The sequence below is a fragment of the Paroedura picta genome, chromosome 9 (genome assembly GCF_049243985.1).
Source record: "Paroedura picta isolate Pp20150507F chromosome 9, Ppicta_v3.0, whole genome shotgun sequence".
Lineage (NCBI taxonomy): Eukaryota > Metazoa > Chordata > Lepidosauria > Squamata > Gekkonidae > Paroedura > Paroedura picta.
The window spans coordinates 73,964,042-73,979,618 of NC_135377.1; the positions used below are offsets into that span (position 1 = coordinate 73,964,042).

Here is a 15,577-nt window from a genome sequence, read left to right on the forward strand (position 1 = left end):
CCTTCCCTTCCTCTCCCCACAACAGACACCCTGTGAGGGTGGTGTGGCAGAATTGTGATCTGAAAAGGAAACCCACAACTAAGCAGAAAATAAAATAAATACCCTATACATTCATGAGGAACTTCATATTATGTTAAGGAGAGGAATTACCTTCAATTTTTGTTTCCAGAAATGGCCCCACCAGACCGACTCAGGGGGGCACATGGGAATAGTCAGGGAGAGAAAGAAACTACAGCTAGGCCGGAGGTGGGAATTATGAGGAGAAAAAATGATTTGGCTAAATTAGCAGCAGAAAAACAAAAACCCTGGATTGTGGCAGATAAAGAGCAAAGAGAGTTAGCCAGAACTGAGGTAGAAAAGGAAAAGGCCATGATGCTACAACTGCATAGAGGAGGGGTCCTCAAACTGCAGCCTGCAGCCACCTGTGACCCGCCAAGGACATTTATCCGGCCGGCCACGTGTTTTTGTTGCCGCTGCCTGTCCTGCTTAGCAGCAGTGCGGAGGTCAGGTAGGAGGCCGTTCCCCACCGGGGGGGGGGGGGCTGGAGCCAGAGGCTCCCTCAGAGCGGGGCGGTGGCCTTGGGGACGGTGGGGCCCACGGGGCTTGTGCCCCACTCCTCCTCCTTCCAGGCAGCACGTGCAGTGTGACAGGGTTGCTAGCCCACAAGGCAGAGCTCGTTGGGAGAGGCGGGCTCACGGCAGCGGGCAGCCCAGCCAGGCCCAGGCCCCAGGAGAGCGGCTGGCTGGGCTCCCCAGAGCTGAGACTCGCGGTTTCTCCCCCCACCATAAAGGGCAGAAGTGCAGAAGTGGGCCTGCCGCCCCCCCCCTTTTCTTCCGGCTGCACAGGGCCGGGGGAAGGGATGTGAGGCTGAGGTGGTCCTCTGGGGGGAACAGCAGAGCGTCGCCCTTTGAGTCAGTCGGCTTATGGGGGTTTTGCGACCCCAGCCCCATTCGTGCAGCTGCTTTCAAGCTCAGTGGGGGCTGGCTCAGGAGCGAGGAACCCCTCAGGACAGGCAGGCGGTCAGCCAGGAGAGGGTGAGTTGGGAGGTGGCCCTTCTTGGGCAGCGGTTGGGAGGGCAGCTGGCTTGGATCCATGAAAATTAGGCTCATGGAAAACTCCCCCCCCCCATGCTTCTGGGGACATTGAGGGGCTGCTCTATGGGGGTGACTTTGTGGGTGGGCTGGATCCTTCCCCACCCCGCTTAGTAGCTGCAGGGGAAGGGGGACTGGAACTTTGGCCCAGCTGCTAAGAGCAGGATCCAGTGGCGAGGTGGAAGTCCCTCCCTGCTCTTCTAAACATTCTGGGTCAGCTTTGCTTTCCATAGCACTGCAAGCTGTTCCTCTGCAGTACCGTCAGGGCTCTCTCAGCTTCACCTACCTCACAGGGTGCTTGTTGTGGGGAGAGGAAAGGGAAGGCGATTGGAAGCTGCTTTGAGCCTCCTTCGGGTAGAGAAAAGCAGCATAGAAGAACCAACTCATGTGCAACAGCTTTTAGCATTCAGAGCAGTCGGCAAGTCCATGACAGGACTGATCATTGGAGGCAGATCTCCAATGGTTTAGCTCACTGCCTGACAGTGCAGCAGCCAGTGCATTGGGGGGTGGAGGACCTCACATTTTGTCAGAGCGGCCAAGTTCAGCAGGTCTAGTGCCCAGCTGGCATGGGAATCATAGAATCATAGAGTTGGAGGGGGCCATACAGGCCATCTAGTCCAACTCCCTGCTCAACGCAGGATCAGCCCTAAGCATCCTAAAGCACCCAAGAAAAGTGTGTATCCAACCTTTGCTTGAAGACTGCCAGTGAGGGGGAGCTCACCACCTCCTTAGGCAGCCTATTCCACTGCTGAACTACTCTGACTGTGAAAAATTTTTTCCCTGATATCTAGCCTATATCATTGTACTTGAAGTTTAAACCCATTACTGCGTGTCCTCTCCTCTGCAGCCAACAGAAACAGCATCCTGCCCTCCTCCAAGTGACAACCTTTCAAATACTTAAAGAGGGCTATCATGTCCCCTCTCAACCTCCTTTTCTCCAGGCTGAAAATTCCCAAGTCCCCCAAACTATCTTCATAGGGCTTGGTCCCTTGGCCCCAGATCATCTTCGTCGCTCTCCTCTGTACCCTTTCAATTTTATCTACGTCCTTCTTGAAGTGAGGCCTCCAGAACTGCACACAGTACTCCAGGTGTGGTCTGACCAGTGCCGTATACAATCGGACTATGATCTCTTGTGATTTTGATGTGATGCCCCTGTTGATACAGCCCAAAATGGCATTCGCCTTTTTTACCGCTGCATCACACTGCCTGCTCATCTTTAGTTTACAATCCACAAGTACCCCAAGGTCTCGTACACACACAGTGTTACCTAGAAGCGTATCCCCCATCCAGTAGGCATGTTTTTCATTTTTCTGACCCAGATGCAGAATTTTACACAAGATCCTGCCGCTTGGATATTTTTTCAAGCTGCTCACAAAGTGCAGCATCCACATCCTCTCGTTGGTCAGGCAGTCGGTAGCAGACACCAACCACCACATTGTTTGTTTTCCCCTCGCTTATTTTCACCCAGATGCTTTCCACTGTAGATATGCTCTCCTTCACTAGAATTTCCTGACAGGTAAGCCCTTTCCTCACATACAGTGCCACTCCTCCACCTCTTCGATCTATTCTGTTTTTTCTGAGCAGTTCATACCCATCCACCATCACATTCCAGTCATGGGAATCATTCCACCAAGTTTCTGTGATGCCTACTAGATCATGAGAAGTTCCAGCTCTTCCTTCTTATTGCCCATGCTTCGGGCGTTAGTATAAAGACATCTGAATCCTTTTACTTTTGGTTCCCTATGAGCTGGCCATGCCGGCTGTGCTGCCCCCAATCGTTCTCCTTCCTTACACTCCCTATGTTGATCGTCTCCTTCCCCTAGTGGCTTTAGTTTAAAGCTCTCCTGATGAATCTCCCCAGGTTCCTGCCAAACACATTCTTCCCCAGCTTCGATAAGTGCAGTCCATCAGGTGCTAGTAGGCCTTCCTCAAGAAAGCCTATCCCATGGTCCCAGAAACCAAATCTCTCCTGCCGGCACCAACTACGCAGCCAGTGATTCACCTCCATTATCTTCCTCTCCCGATGCATTCCTCTTCCCTTGACAGGCAAGATTGAAGAGAATACCACTTGTGCCCCCATTTGCTTGAGCTTCCTCCCTAGATCTTGATAGTCTTTTTTAATAGGAGCGATGGTATTCAGGGACATGTCATTCGTTCCCACATGGACCATCACAAATGGGTAGCGATCCGTAGATTTGAGGAGTTTGGGCAGCCGTTCTGAAACATCTTTAATTTTCGCCCCTGGCAAGCAACACACCTCTTGGGTTAGGGGGTCAGGCCCAGCCACATGGCAATCCATTCCTCTTAGCAGGGAGTCTCCAATTACCAGTACTCTCCTTTTTTTTTTCTTCTCATCTCCATTTCCTTCTATCCCAGTGGCCTCTTCCCTTTGTTGACCCTTGCACCTCCTCTGCAAGGGCCTGAAATCTATTCTGGAGCTCCAAAGGCCCTGAGAACTGTCTCGCTCTACGCCATTGAGTCTTTTTCCGAACTGTCTGCAGAGGCTCCATAGTGAGGTCAATCTCCTTATCCTCTTCAGGACTGGTTGTATCCTCTTTATTCCGAGTTGCACGGCTCTGGTCTATTAACTCCTCCCCTTTCTTACTTTGGGTCAGAGTAATAATGCTGTCTTCTAATCCCCTAATCTTTTCCTCCAAAAGTCCTCCAAACTTACACTTGGGGCAGATGTAGTCCATCTTGTCTTCTGGGAGGAAGGCAATCATGTCACACTCACTGCAGATGATGGGATGAGTATCCTGGAGGTCCATTGTAATATCTAGGCAGTGCAAGTACTAGGGAAATATAATCTACTGATTCTAATTGCTCGGCCAAGAACCCCAGGCTAAGAGCCACAGGCCAAGAGCCCTTTGTCTCTCGCGCCTCTGGCGAGGAGCAGCCCTTTTTAATCCTCCCAGCAATCACCCAGCCATCACCTCACCCAGTCAGCACAATAGCCTCACCTGGTCAGCAGCAACTCTCCCCAGTAGCTCTCTCCACGTGCTCTCAGTTGTCTGAGCTCTGCCTCTGGTGAGGAGCAGCCCTTTTTAATCCTCCCAGCAATCACCCAGCAATCACCTCACCCAGGCAGCACAATAGCCTCACCTGGTCAGCAGCTACACTCCCCAGTAGCTCTCTCCATGTGCTCTCAGTTGTCTGAGAGCAGACACATAGCTCCTCTGGAGCATTGTAGACGTATAACTCCTCTGGAGCTTAGAGTTGGATGGGCCATCTAGTCCTATCTGCTGCAGCACTGCAACAGCCAAGACCAAAGGCCTGGGGAGGCAGGCATGCCACTGGCCTCGCCACTTGTGCGCCATGTGGCACCGGAGTGAAGGGCTCTATAGGGCCCTGCAGTCTCCTCAGTGACTCCAGGTATGGCCTGATATTGCTCTGCCGGCACAGTGTGAACTGGAAAGCTGGTGGAGGAACTGGATCTGTAATCATGCCGGTTCCCGCACCACACCATTGTGAGCCTGAGGTAAAAGCGGAGTTCCACCAGTATGGGCACTGGTGAGGCTGAAATGATGTGGACTGGCAAGGCTGCATTGATGGGCACTGATCAGTCTATATGTCTCTGTGTGGGCAAAGTTATTGCTGGTATGTTGTTTTTGTAGCACTGTATATATATTGGTATTTTACTAATAGCAATTAATATTTTACTAATAGCAATTAGTAAAATGTAATTGACATTGAAAATGTGGATACAATTTACCAAATGGAACTGGCTGAACTGCAGAACTGTGACTCTCTGAGAGACGCATTCAAGCCAAGCAGCCTTCTTAATTTCTGGGCATCTCTCCCCTCTGAGACCTATCCTCCTAATCTCAGGAGCCATGCGCTCCAAACGGCACCCATCGTCGGCAGCACTTGTGTCTGTGAACAGACTTTTTCCAGAATGAAACATCTGAAATCTCCAACCAGATCTAGACTAACTGATGCACACTTGCATCAGTTGTCACGACTAGCAGTGACAACTATGGAACCGGACAACGGCCATCTCATTAGCCAAAAGCAGGCCCTTAGTTCCCATTGAAATACTGGCAAGTTTGTTGATTTAACTTTATTTGTTCTTCATTTTAAAAGTCATATTTGTTCCTGTTTTGTTTTTTTACAGTGTGCATAGGAATTTGTTCATGGTGTTTTTTTTTAAACTATAGTCCTTCTCTTGAACCAGGCTGTGAGGGTGATCAGGGACAGTGAACTGAGGGACAGTGAAAAGTTTGAGGACCCCTGGCATAGAGGGACAGAAGTGGGGAGAAAGCTTGAAAATGACATGTATGCAATCCAGAGCACAGAAGTCCTCCAGAGGTAGTTCATGTCACCTGTGACCTGGTGCTTTCCTCTAGAGATGGTGGGGGCTGAGCCTGGGACCTTCTGCATGCCAAGTGGAGGCTCTGCCCCTGAGCACTGTCCTGGCCCACATAAGGAAATATAGGTCTGCCAAAAGATATTGTAAAAACAAAACCTTCCAGAGTGTACTCATCTCACCATGTCTCTTTTTCTTTGGGTAAACTGCTGCTCCATGAAATTCTAGCCCTCCTCCCCCCTTCGCAAACCAGTTTTTATGCTTCAGGCTTCTTGACTGCTGATTCAGACCAATGGGTCAGATTATCCCTCCCCTTTGATTATGTGGCTGAAATCACCTTCTCTGCCCAGCAGCTCTGGCACAGCAAAGCCTACAAAGGGAATTTCCTGCTGAGCTCTAAGGAGATTACATTCTGAAACTGGCAGGCCATGGGGGAAGGGAGGGCTGTTCTACAGTTAGCAGGTACAGCAGGGAGACAAGCAGAAGGAGATCGTGACTTGTTTTTCTAACAGGCCTTTTCAATTAGTCTGACTGTTCCTTTCCTACATTTATACGAGCATGAAAACCTTGCATGGGAAAAGGATGCAGAATGCCTGCACACATTGCAGTGCGGCTCAGGCCTCTCCAGGCAAGGGGTCCATTCACACAGCTCCCTCAAGCAGCCGGCATTTTGACACAGACCTGGCGGGGCAGAATGAGGACGAGGGACTGGAGACTTACGTTGGTTCCAGGTGGGACTCGCTGTTGCCAGAAAATAACTTGGAAAAGCACGTTGAACCAGGAGGAGTTGGAATGCGAGTTGGAACATGATGATAAGAGCAACAAGACATTCATAAATCCCCGGGGGAAACGTCCACTTCCTGGTAACGCCCAAATGGCCAGAATGAAGAAACCACCCAGTTCTCGTGGATTCAGCTGAGGGCTCCATTGGGCACACTCCAGCTCCCAGCATCCTGCAACGCATGGAAATTTCCAGGAGTCACAAAAGAGATTAGTTTCCACGGAGGAGAGAGCAGCTTCAGGAGGCAAACTGTGGCTAAAGTCCTGCTAAACTCCCTGCCTTCCTCAGAAAGCACCCTGACATCCACAGGGATTTCACAGAATCCTAGAGTGGGCAGGGGGCATGCAAGCCAACTAGTCCCACCACCTGCTCAGTGCAGGATCAGCCTCAGGCATCCAGGAGAAGGATCTCTCCAACCTTTGCTTGAAGACAGCCAGTGAGGGGGAGCTCCCCACCTCCTTAGGCAGCCCATTCCCCTGCTGAACTAGAATCCTAGAGTGGGAAGGGGCCATGCAGGCCATCTAGTCCCACACCCTGCTCAGTGCAGGATCAGCCTCAAGGATCCAGGAGAAGGATCTGTCCAGCCGCTGCTTGAAGACGGCCAGTGAGGGGGAGCTCCCCACCTCCTTAGGCAGCCCATTCCCCTGCTGAACTAGACTCCTAGAATCCTAGAGTGGGAAGGGGCCATGCAGGCCATCTAGTCCCACCCACTGCTCAGTGCAGGATCAGCCTAGAGCAGTGGTCCCCAACCTCCGGGCCACGGCTCCTGCTCATCCTCCTCCCCGGCTGCTGCCTCGGGGGCTGCCCTGCCACTCTGCCACCGGCTCAACTTTGGTGCTCTCCAGTGACCGCCATGGCTGGGGCTCCCCCTCGGCGTGGCACTGCACAGCTGCTGCTGGCAGCGCCTCCCAGCGGGCGACAGGAAGTCAAGGGTGCCAGTGGGAATGCAAGTGGAACAGGGGCTCAGGCGGCGGCGACGTCCCTTGGCAAAAGACTACCCCCCCCCGGGTCTCAGTAAAATTGTCAAGCATTGACCGGTCCCCGGTGATAAAAAGGTTGAGGACCACTGGCATAGAGCATCCAGGATAAGGATCTGTCCAGCCTCTGCTTGAAGTTTGCCAGTGAGGGGGAACTCCCTACCTCCTTAGGGAGCTAATTCCATGGCTGAACTAGACTCCTAGAATCCTAGAGTGGGAAGGGGCCAAGCAGGCCATCTAGTCCTACCCCCTGCTCAGTGCAGGATCAGCCTAAAACAACCAGGAGAAGGATCTGTCCAGCACAGATTGAAGACGGCCAGTGAGGGGCTAGCTCCCCACCTCCTTAGGCAGCCCATCCCACTGCTGAACTAGACTAATGGGATCCTAGACTGAGAAGGGACCATCCAGTCCCACCCTCTGCTCAGTGAGGATCAGCCTCAAGCATCCAGGAGAAGGATCTGTCCAAACGCTGCTTGAAGACGGCCAGTGAGGGGGAGCTCCCCACCTCCTTAGGCAGCCCATCCCACTGCTGAACTAGACTCCTAGAATCCTAGGGGCTTTTCGCACGCCTTCAAAATCGCACAATGGTTGCCAATTGAAAACACTACTGATTTGCCATTATGCACAACGTCGTAGACAATCTGCCACACACCTGAAACCGATCCGCAAAAAGCGCTTCCTTGTAGCGCTTTCAGGGAAATCCCCAAAAGTGGATTCACCCTCCGGAAAGCGCTACACTCCTGCAACCAATCTGCAACACTAGCGGGAAAGTTCTGTGCGTTACCATTGTTGTGGTTTCTACAAAGTCCCTCCCCCTGGCTCTCTCCTCTGATCTTCCGGCGAAGCGATCGCCATTTTTTTTCTCCGAGCGAGCGGAGTTCAACCCACCAGCGAGCCTCTGTTTAGAGGCTTCCCCGGCTTCAGTCCCTCCCCAGAGCTGTTTAGTCACTAAGCACAAACAACACAAACAGCCCGTTTGCTGATGTATTTCCCCTTTATTTTTTACACTGTTTTCGGCCAAAAATCGGGCCCTTGAGGGGGGGGGGGTTCACTCGGGGGGAGCGTGGCAACAATGAAACAACAGCTCAAACACACCTGCCAGCTGGATGGGTCTCTCCGTTGCAACGAATCAACACATATTCGTTGCAATGGGTGTGTTTAAAAAAAAAACCTTTCTTAAAGGGAAAGGGGCTGTTTGGGAGCATGCTAACGGCTGCCCATTGGCTGCTTGACGGCCAGGGGCGGGACGAGCTCGGCAATAGTGCTTCCTTTCTAGCGATTTTTGCTGAGACCGGAAGCTTGTGGGAAATGATGGAAACGCAACTGGATTCCACTACAAAGTCAGGTATGCATAATGACGAATTCCACTATTTTAAATGGCGATTTTTTGTTCAGCAAACAATTTGCTACAAGGATCCCGGTGCGGAAAGCCCCCTAGAGTGGGAAAGGGCCATGCAGGCCATCTAGTCCCATCCCCTGCTCAATGCAGGATCAGACTCAAGCATCCAGGAGAAGGATCTGTCCAGCCATTGCTTGAAGACGGCCAGTGAGGGGGAGCTCCCCACCTCCTGAGGCAGCCCATTCCACGGCTGGACTAGACTCCTAGAATCCTAGAGTGGGAAGGGGCCATCAAGGCCATCTAGTCCCACCCCCTGCTCAGTGCAGGATCAGCCTCCAGCATCCAGGAGAAGGATCTGTCCAGCCGCTGCTTGAAGACGGCCAGTGAGGGGGAGCTCCCCACCTCCTGAGGCAGCCCATCCCACTGCTGGACTAGACTCACAGAATCATAACTGTCATGGCTGGGGGAGGGTCAAGGTTGCCTGTTTGCCAGCCCCTCCCTCTGACACAACGGTGCTCTGAGGGCTCTGAAGGGCGGGCTAGAAAACCCAATGGTGTGTCTAGCAGAATCATAGAATCACTAGGGGCAAAGGCCGTTGTCTCCAGGAATACAACGGGCGCTAGAGCTTTGCAGTGGGAAGAGGAAGGGGAGGGGTTGTCCAGTCTGTAAGGGCATGGGGTTGAATGTGTGTGTTGTGTGGGAGGTTGTGGAAGCATAGTGGCAAATGAGGGTGTGGGTGTGGAGAGATGGGTGTCAAGAACCTGTGGTGTGGAATGTTCGTTGAGTGTGGGAGAGGACTGACCTTTGGGAATTGTGGCATAGTGGTTACAGATGAGCTTTCCAGAGCCATGTCCTCAGATATGTGAAGGGAAAATCAGACTGGACACTCTTCTTAGGGGAAGATTACATGGCAACCAATTCCCCCCCAGTTCTGCGTCATTTCCCTTCTTGTGTGAATTAGGCCACATTCACCGAAATGCCCCTCTGCCCTAATACACATAGGGTAGTCACAGTACACAGGTGTCCACCCTGTTCCTTCTGTCTCCCATTTTTTCACTGTTGGTAAAATGTTATGTGCCCACATGCTTCTTTCATGGTTGCTCCTTAGAAGAACGGATTTTTGTACCCTATTGCTTACTACCCAAAGGAGTCCCAACGCGGTTTAAAAACACCTTTTCCATTCGTCTCTCCACAATAGTCAACCTGTTTGGTATGTTGGGTTGTGAGAGATTTTCAGAGAACTGGGAATGGGCTGCAGTGACCCAGCAGGCCTCAGGTGTCTCAAAGCATTTTCCAATCATCTTCCCTTTCTCTCCCCATAGCAGACTCAACATGAGCTCCCCAGGCAGGAAGGGCTACTTTGGACAGGGTTGTGGTAGAGAAGAAACATTTAAGGCTTCCCACACAGGTTGTTGTTGAATTGAAAGACTTGAGGCCTACTGCACAGGGTTGTTGTGCAGATGAAACAGGAGACAAAAGAGCCAGTTTCCTCTGCAGAATAACGCTGTGCAGTGGCCTCAAATCTGCAGAGAGTTCCAAAGAAGAAAGACACATGGCTTGGCTGTGTCTAGCCTCCGGGCAGAGCAGTATTTTAAGTGAGAAGGGGCTTTTCTGTGGCCTCCCTGTCAGGCAACTGTTTGGCAGAAGGGGAAAGTCCCCCCCTCAAAAGGAAGGCCCTCAGTCTCCCCCGCGTTGCTCTCAGAAATGCCTCTCTCCCCTCAGTCAGGCATCACACTGCCTGCTCATGTTTAGTTTACAATGCACAAGTACCCCAAGGTCTCGTTCACACACAGTGTTACCTAGAAGCGTATCCCCCATCCAGTAGGCATGCTTTTCATTTTTCTGACCCAGATGCAGAACTTTACACTTATCTTTATTAAATTGCATCTTGTTATCATTTGCCCATTTTTCCATTGTATTCAGATCTCGTTGAACTCTGTCTCTATCTTCTGGAGTATTTGCCAGTCCTCCCAATTTGGTGTCATCTGCAAGCTTGATGAGTAGTCCCTCCACCCGCTCATCTAGATCATTAATAAATATGTTAAAAGGTACCGGGCCGAGCACCGAGCCCTGAGGTACCCCGCTACTCACCTCTCTCCAGTCTGATGAAACACCATTGACAACAACTCTTTGAGTGTGGTTCTCTAACCAATTCCCTATCCACCTGACTATCTGAAAATCCAGATTGCAGTCCTTCAATTTATCCATCAGAACATCATAGGGAACCTTGTCAAAAGCTTTACTAAAATCCAAGTAAACAACATCAACCGAATTTCCACGATCCAGCAAACCTGTTACTTGGTCAAAAAAGGAAACCAGGTTGGTCTGACAGGATCTGTTGGAGATCTGTTGGAGGCCTCCAGAACTGCACACAGACCAGGTGTGGTCTGACCAGTGCCGTATACAATGGGACTATGAACGTGCCTGACAGTGGGCCTCTGCAATGCCCCTCCCTTTGGTAACAATAGGGGTAGTTCAGTGTCCATCAGAAAGCAGATGTCATGAAGCACATCTGGTGATCATTTACAAAACAATGTGCATATTTGTTTGCCTTGTTAATGCTTTGGATTAACTGCAAAAATGAAAACTATGCTGTAATGTATTGAAGGCATCAACATTCAAAACAACCAAACTATTTCTCTGCACCCCTATTGTGCATCTAGTTTTGATGGGCTCCCCCCGCCCTTCCCAGACTCTTCCAGTCTGGTTACTGGCCTGTCTAAGGGATTGCAATAGCCTTTATCATCCTGGAGAGTAGACTCTTCTGGAAGACAGACCAGGGACTTGGTTACTTTTTCTGCCCTTCTGGTGGGTTTTGATGCCATGGAGCATGGTACTCTTGTGGGTCACCTTTCAGAGTTGGGTCTGGGAGGGTCACCTTTCAGAGTTGGGTCTGGGAGGAACTGCCCCTAACCCTAACCCTACCTCATGGGGAGGCTTCATGTGGAGCTGTGCGACCACTGCTCTGCCCCTTGACCTTTGCCCCCCATGTTTTTGTAAACCTGCTGGGAAAAGACATCTAGAGATCAGGTTTATGTTGCCACCAATATGCAGATGGCTCTCCATTCTCTTTTATGCTTCCAGCAGATTCCAGGCAGGTCGGCGAAACCATGTACAGGTGCCTGGAGGTAGTTTTGGAATGGATGAGGGCTAACAAACACCGTACAAAGTGGAGGTGTTACTGCTGGGGGAGAATTGGGTCAAACCTTCTCGTGATCTGGAAGGAATTGGTTATCAACCGTCTCCTATGAACTGAAGAAACTTTTGTTTGGGAGATTAATGCTAACAACACTGGCAGCCCAACAGCTGTGGAACTGGACTCCACTCAAATCCAGTTCAGCCCTGGGTCATCCTTCCCTTCAATTAAGCAGGATACTAGCCATGCGGTTGATGTCACTATTCAATTTATAGTGACCTGTTTGGCAGTGAATGACTCCATTGCCCACTGAACAGGTTGGGCTTTAGCAGTGCTCCACCTGGAGGGCATTGTTGCTGACCCACACAGGTCGGCATGCACCAAAATTGCTTCCACAGCTATTTGGTACTTGTAACATCTTGAGGACAGCTTTTGACCGGGGGCCCTTGACTGTGGGAACCGTTGAATCTAGGATAACCCTCTCCCTTGCATTACTTTTTCTTGGCAGAGTTTCAATGCACAAAGCAAGGTAGAGCTTCAGCTCCCTTCTTCTTTTGCCCTCGATCGCTCCCAGCATTAGGCTCTTCTCCAGGGAGTCCTTCCTTCTCATGAGTTGGCCAAAGTATTTGAGTTTCATCTTCAGGATCTGGCCTTCTAAGGAGCAGGCAGGGCTGATCTCCTCTAGGACTGACCGGTTTGTTCGCCTTGCAGTCCAAGGGACTCGCAAGAGTCTTCTCCAGCACCAAAAGCCTCAATTCTTTGACGCTCGGCCTTCCTTACGGTCCAACTTTCACAGCCATATATTGCAACTGGGAATACCATAGCCTTGACTAAACACACTTTTGTTTATGGCGTTTACAAAAGGTGAGAATTTAAATTTTTTAACGGGTATGGAATGGCTCTGGGACTCTCCTGTTATTTTTTTTAAGTGGCAAAATTGTTCCTTGAGCGAATAATTGCCAAGCATGCAATCTGTTCAATTATACTCATAAAAAAAAGTTTGCATATAATACATTGCAAGTAGTAAGCAATCTGCAGGCATTTCCTTCCAATCCAGTTCATTCTTTATGACCCTGTTCATGCTCTTGCTGATGTTATTGGTTGCTGTTGTGTCATTTCTGAAGGCTGCACATTTTTGAGGAAAAAATCTGGCTCTTTCATGTTTTGGTAAGCTGTCCTTATTGAAAAATTGTTTGAAAGGCTGGCTCCACAGGATGCTTATACTTGTGTTGATATTCTTCCTGAGATTCTGCATTCAAAAGCAGCACAATGTCATCTTTTAAAATCTTTAACTCATGGATATTCCCTACAACCAGGTGCTTACATCTCTCACATGATTTCTACAGTATACATTTATGATTTGTGGGAAGTTCATTTCCAAAGGCTGTACCATCAGTCTCTATCAGTCACAAATGGTATGTTCTTCATTTTATCTGTACCCAGTTTTCTAAGTATTTCACACAGGAACTGTTCATAGAATCATAGAATAATAGAGTTGGAAGGAACCTTATGGGTCATCTAGTCCAACCCCCTGCACTATGCAGGACACTCATCTACTGTAACCTGCCACCCCTTTGCCTTCACAGAATCAGCCTCTTCATCAGATGGCTATCTAGCCTCTGTTTAAAAATTTCCAAAGATGGAGAACCCACCATCTCCCAAGGAAGCCACTGAGAAACCGCTCTAACTGTCAGGAACTTCTTCTGGATGTTTAGATGGAATTTCTTTTGAATTAATTTCATCCCATTCATTCTGGTCTATCCCTCTGGGGAAAGAGAGAACAATTCTACTCCATCCTCCATATGGCACCCTTTTAAATACTTGAAGATGGTTATCAGATCCCCTCTCTGTCGTCTCCTCTCTAGTCTAAACAGACCAAGCTCCCCCAACCTTTCTTCATGTCTTGGTCTCCAAACCCCTCACCATCTTTGTTGCCCTCCTATAGACAAGTTCCAGTATGTCAACATCCCACTTCAACTGGTGTGCTCAAAACTGAACACAGGACTCCAAGTGAGGTGAGGTGTGGCTAAGATGTCGTCCTCAGAGGATTGCAGTGCAATCACTGAAGCCTGACAGGGGCCAATTGTGGAAGCAATTGGCAGAAAAGAGGAGGGGTACGCAAACCCCACCTCACCTTTCTACCCAGGAAGTCCTAGGGAACTCTTGGGGTCGTTTCCAATCCTTAGGGAGCATATCTCCCTGGATTACAGGCTGTCAGCGTTTCGGGTCAAGAGGACGACCGCCATATTTTATCTTGGACTAATTTTTTAAGCTTGGAACGACCAGCTGATAAAAGCCTGCATCTTTCCTAGAGCATTTTTTTTTCTTCACCAGCTTGAAGAGAGCAGAAATCTAAGGAACGCAAAAACGTGAGTGCTCTGCTTGGTTTCCGCTTATTCAAAGATAGGCTCTAACCTCCCCCCCTCTCCCTCTTGCCAGAACTAATTTACAAGAGAATTTTCTCTTCAGCCGGGAGACAAGCCAGCTAAATACACTCGCTAAAACGGATAATGAAAGAGCTCGAGAATTTCTTAATGAGAGCTCAGGGGAAGTTTCTGAAAGAGGTAAGAGCCTCCCCCATCAACTAATTTGCAAGGGAATGCTCTTCTCAGACGGGAGGCAAGCCAGCCTAACACACTCGGTAGAACAAACAGAAGGAAGAGCTTAAATTCTTACCGACAGAGAACGCGGCAGGAAGTGTTTACAATTCACGGAGATTGCTTAACTGATAACTACGAAACTCCCCAACTCTCGCGAGGTGCCTGTATGGGATTTGTGGTGGATGTATGCAGCAGAGCTAATGAATACTGCAATGGAGGAAGGACCCATCTTAGATGCCTAACCTGCGCCTGCCTGAGTGGATTATAATTTACTGACTCTGCTTTTTTTCCTGGTTGTTTTCCGCCTTTTTCATGCCCCCATATTCTTTCTTTTTCTTTTTTTTTTTGACACATACCTCTCATCACCCTTTTCAGTACAATATCCCAGGAACTAATCTGGGGGGCATTAAACTTTTTTGGGGGATATTCCAACCCCCCCTCTCCTCTTTTGTTACTTTTTGGTTTTTTTGTTTTTTTGTTTTTTTTAGACTAAGTGCCTGTCTGTAGCTACAGTCGATTCTGGAAGGACATATCTTTCTACCCACTCTTATCCCCTCCCCCATTCTCTCCTATGCTTTTTTGTTATTTTGTTCTGTTGCATGCAGGGTTCAAAGAGGGAGTCGGTCCCACCAACCAGAACTTTGAAGAAATCAACGAACTAAGCCCATCACATTGGCAGAAAATTTTAGTAGGACTTACAGATAATAGGTGAACAGAGTGTATGAATGCTTAGGCCGTTATTCTGTTAGAGTATTGATCTAATGATTATAGCAATGTGTTAAAGCAAGTTCTTTAAGTTGAAGAAATAATAGCAATATATATTAATCTATAACTCTGTACTTAAAACTCTGTTTATTGTACTGCCGTGAAAGCGGTATAAAGTCAAACTACACGGTGGGACTGAGTAAAATAAAATCTTTGATGACAGACAGATTAAGACCTCGCCAAAAGCAAGCCAGATCTCCTAAATCAGAAGCCACTATAACCAATTTTTGGAAGCGGAAAAAGGAGATGGCTGAAGCAAGGAAGGAGGCAGAAGCAGAAAAAAGAAAGAAACAGATTGGGGGAACAGACCAGAAGAGGAGGAAGGTGATATCGAAAACCTAACCAATGCACAGATGTACCGCCTATTATGTAAGGGTAATTCAGAGATACTGGAAGCAGTTAAAAAGGTGGAAAAAGAGTTTCAAGACATCAAGAAAGAGCTTTCAGACAGAATTGATGGTCTGGAAAAAGTAGTTGACAAAAATACAAATCGGTTGGCAACACATCAAACGAGAATCCAACGTGTGGAAGACAACCAGCAGGAGCGGGAGAGAGTGGTGGAAGACAAGTTCAAAGTCCTGG

The 15,577-nt window shown here is 49.2% G+C and overlaps 1 protein-coding gene across 1 annotated transcript in view; it reads right to left on the reverse strand.

The window, feature by feature from the left end:
* LOC143844169 (uncharacterized) overlaps positions 1 to 14,374 on the reverse strand; it is a 34,256-nt gene extending 19,882 nt beyond the window's left edge. Inside the window, exons 1-2 of the mRNA XM_077351167.1 lie at positions 14,307 to 14,374; positions 6,118 to 6,350 (exon numbers count right to left, since the gene is read on the reverse strand). Of these exons, the coding sequence (XP_077207282.1) occupies positions 6,118 to 6,349 (232 nt within the window). The 5' untranslated portion in view covers position 6,350; positions 14,307 to 14,374. The remainder of the gene's footprint in view (positions 1 to 6,117; positions 6,351 to 14,306) is intronic.
* Positions 14,375 to 15,577: the final 1,203 nt, after the last annotated feature.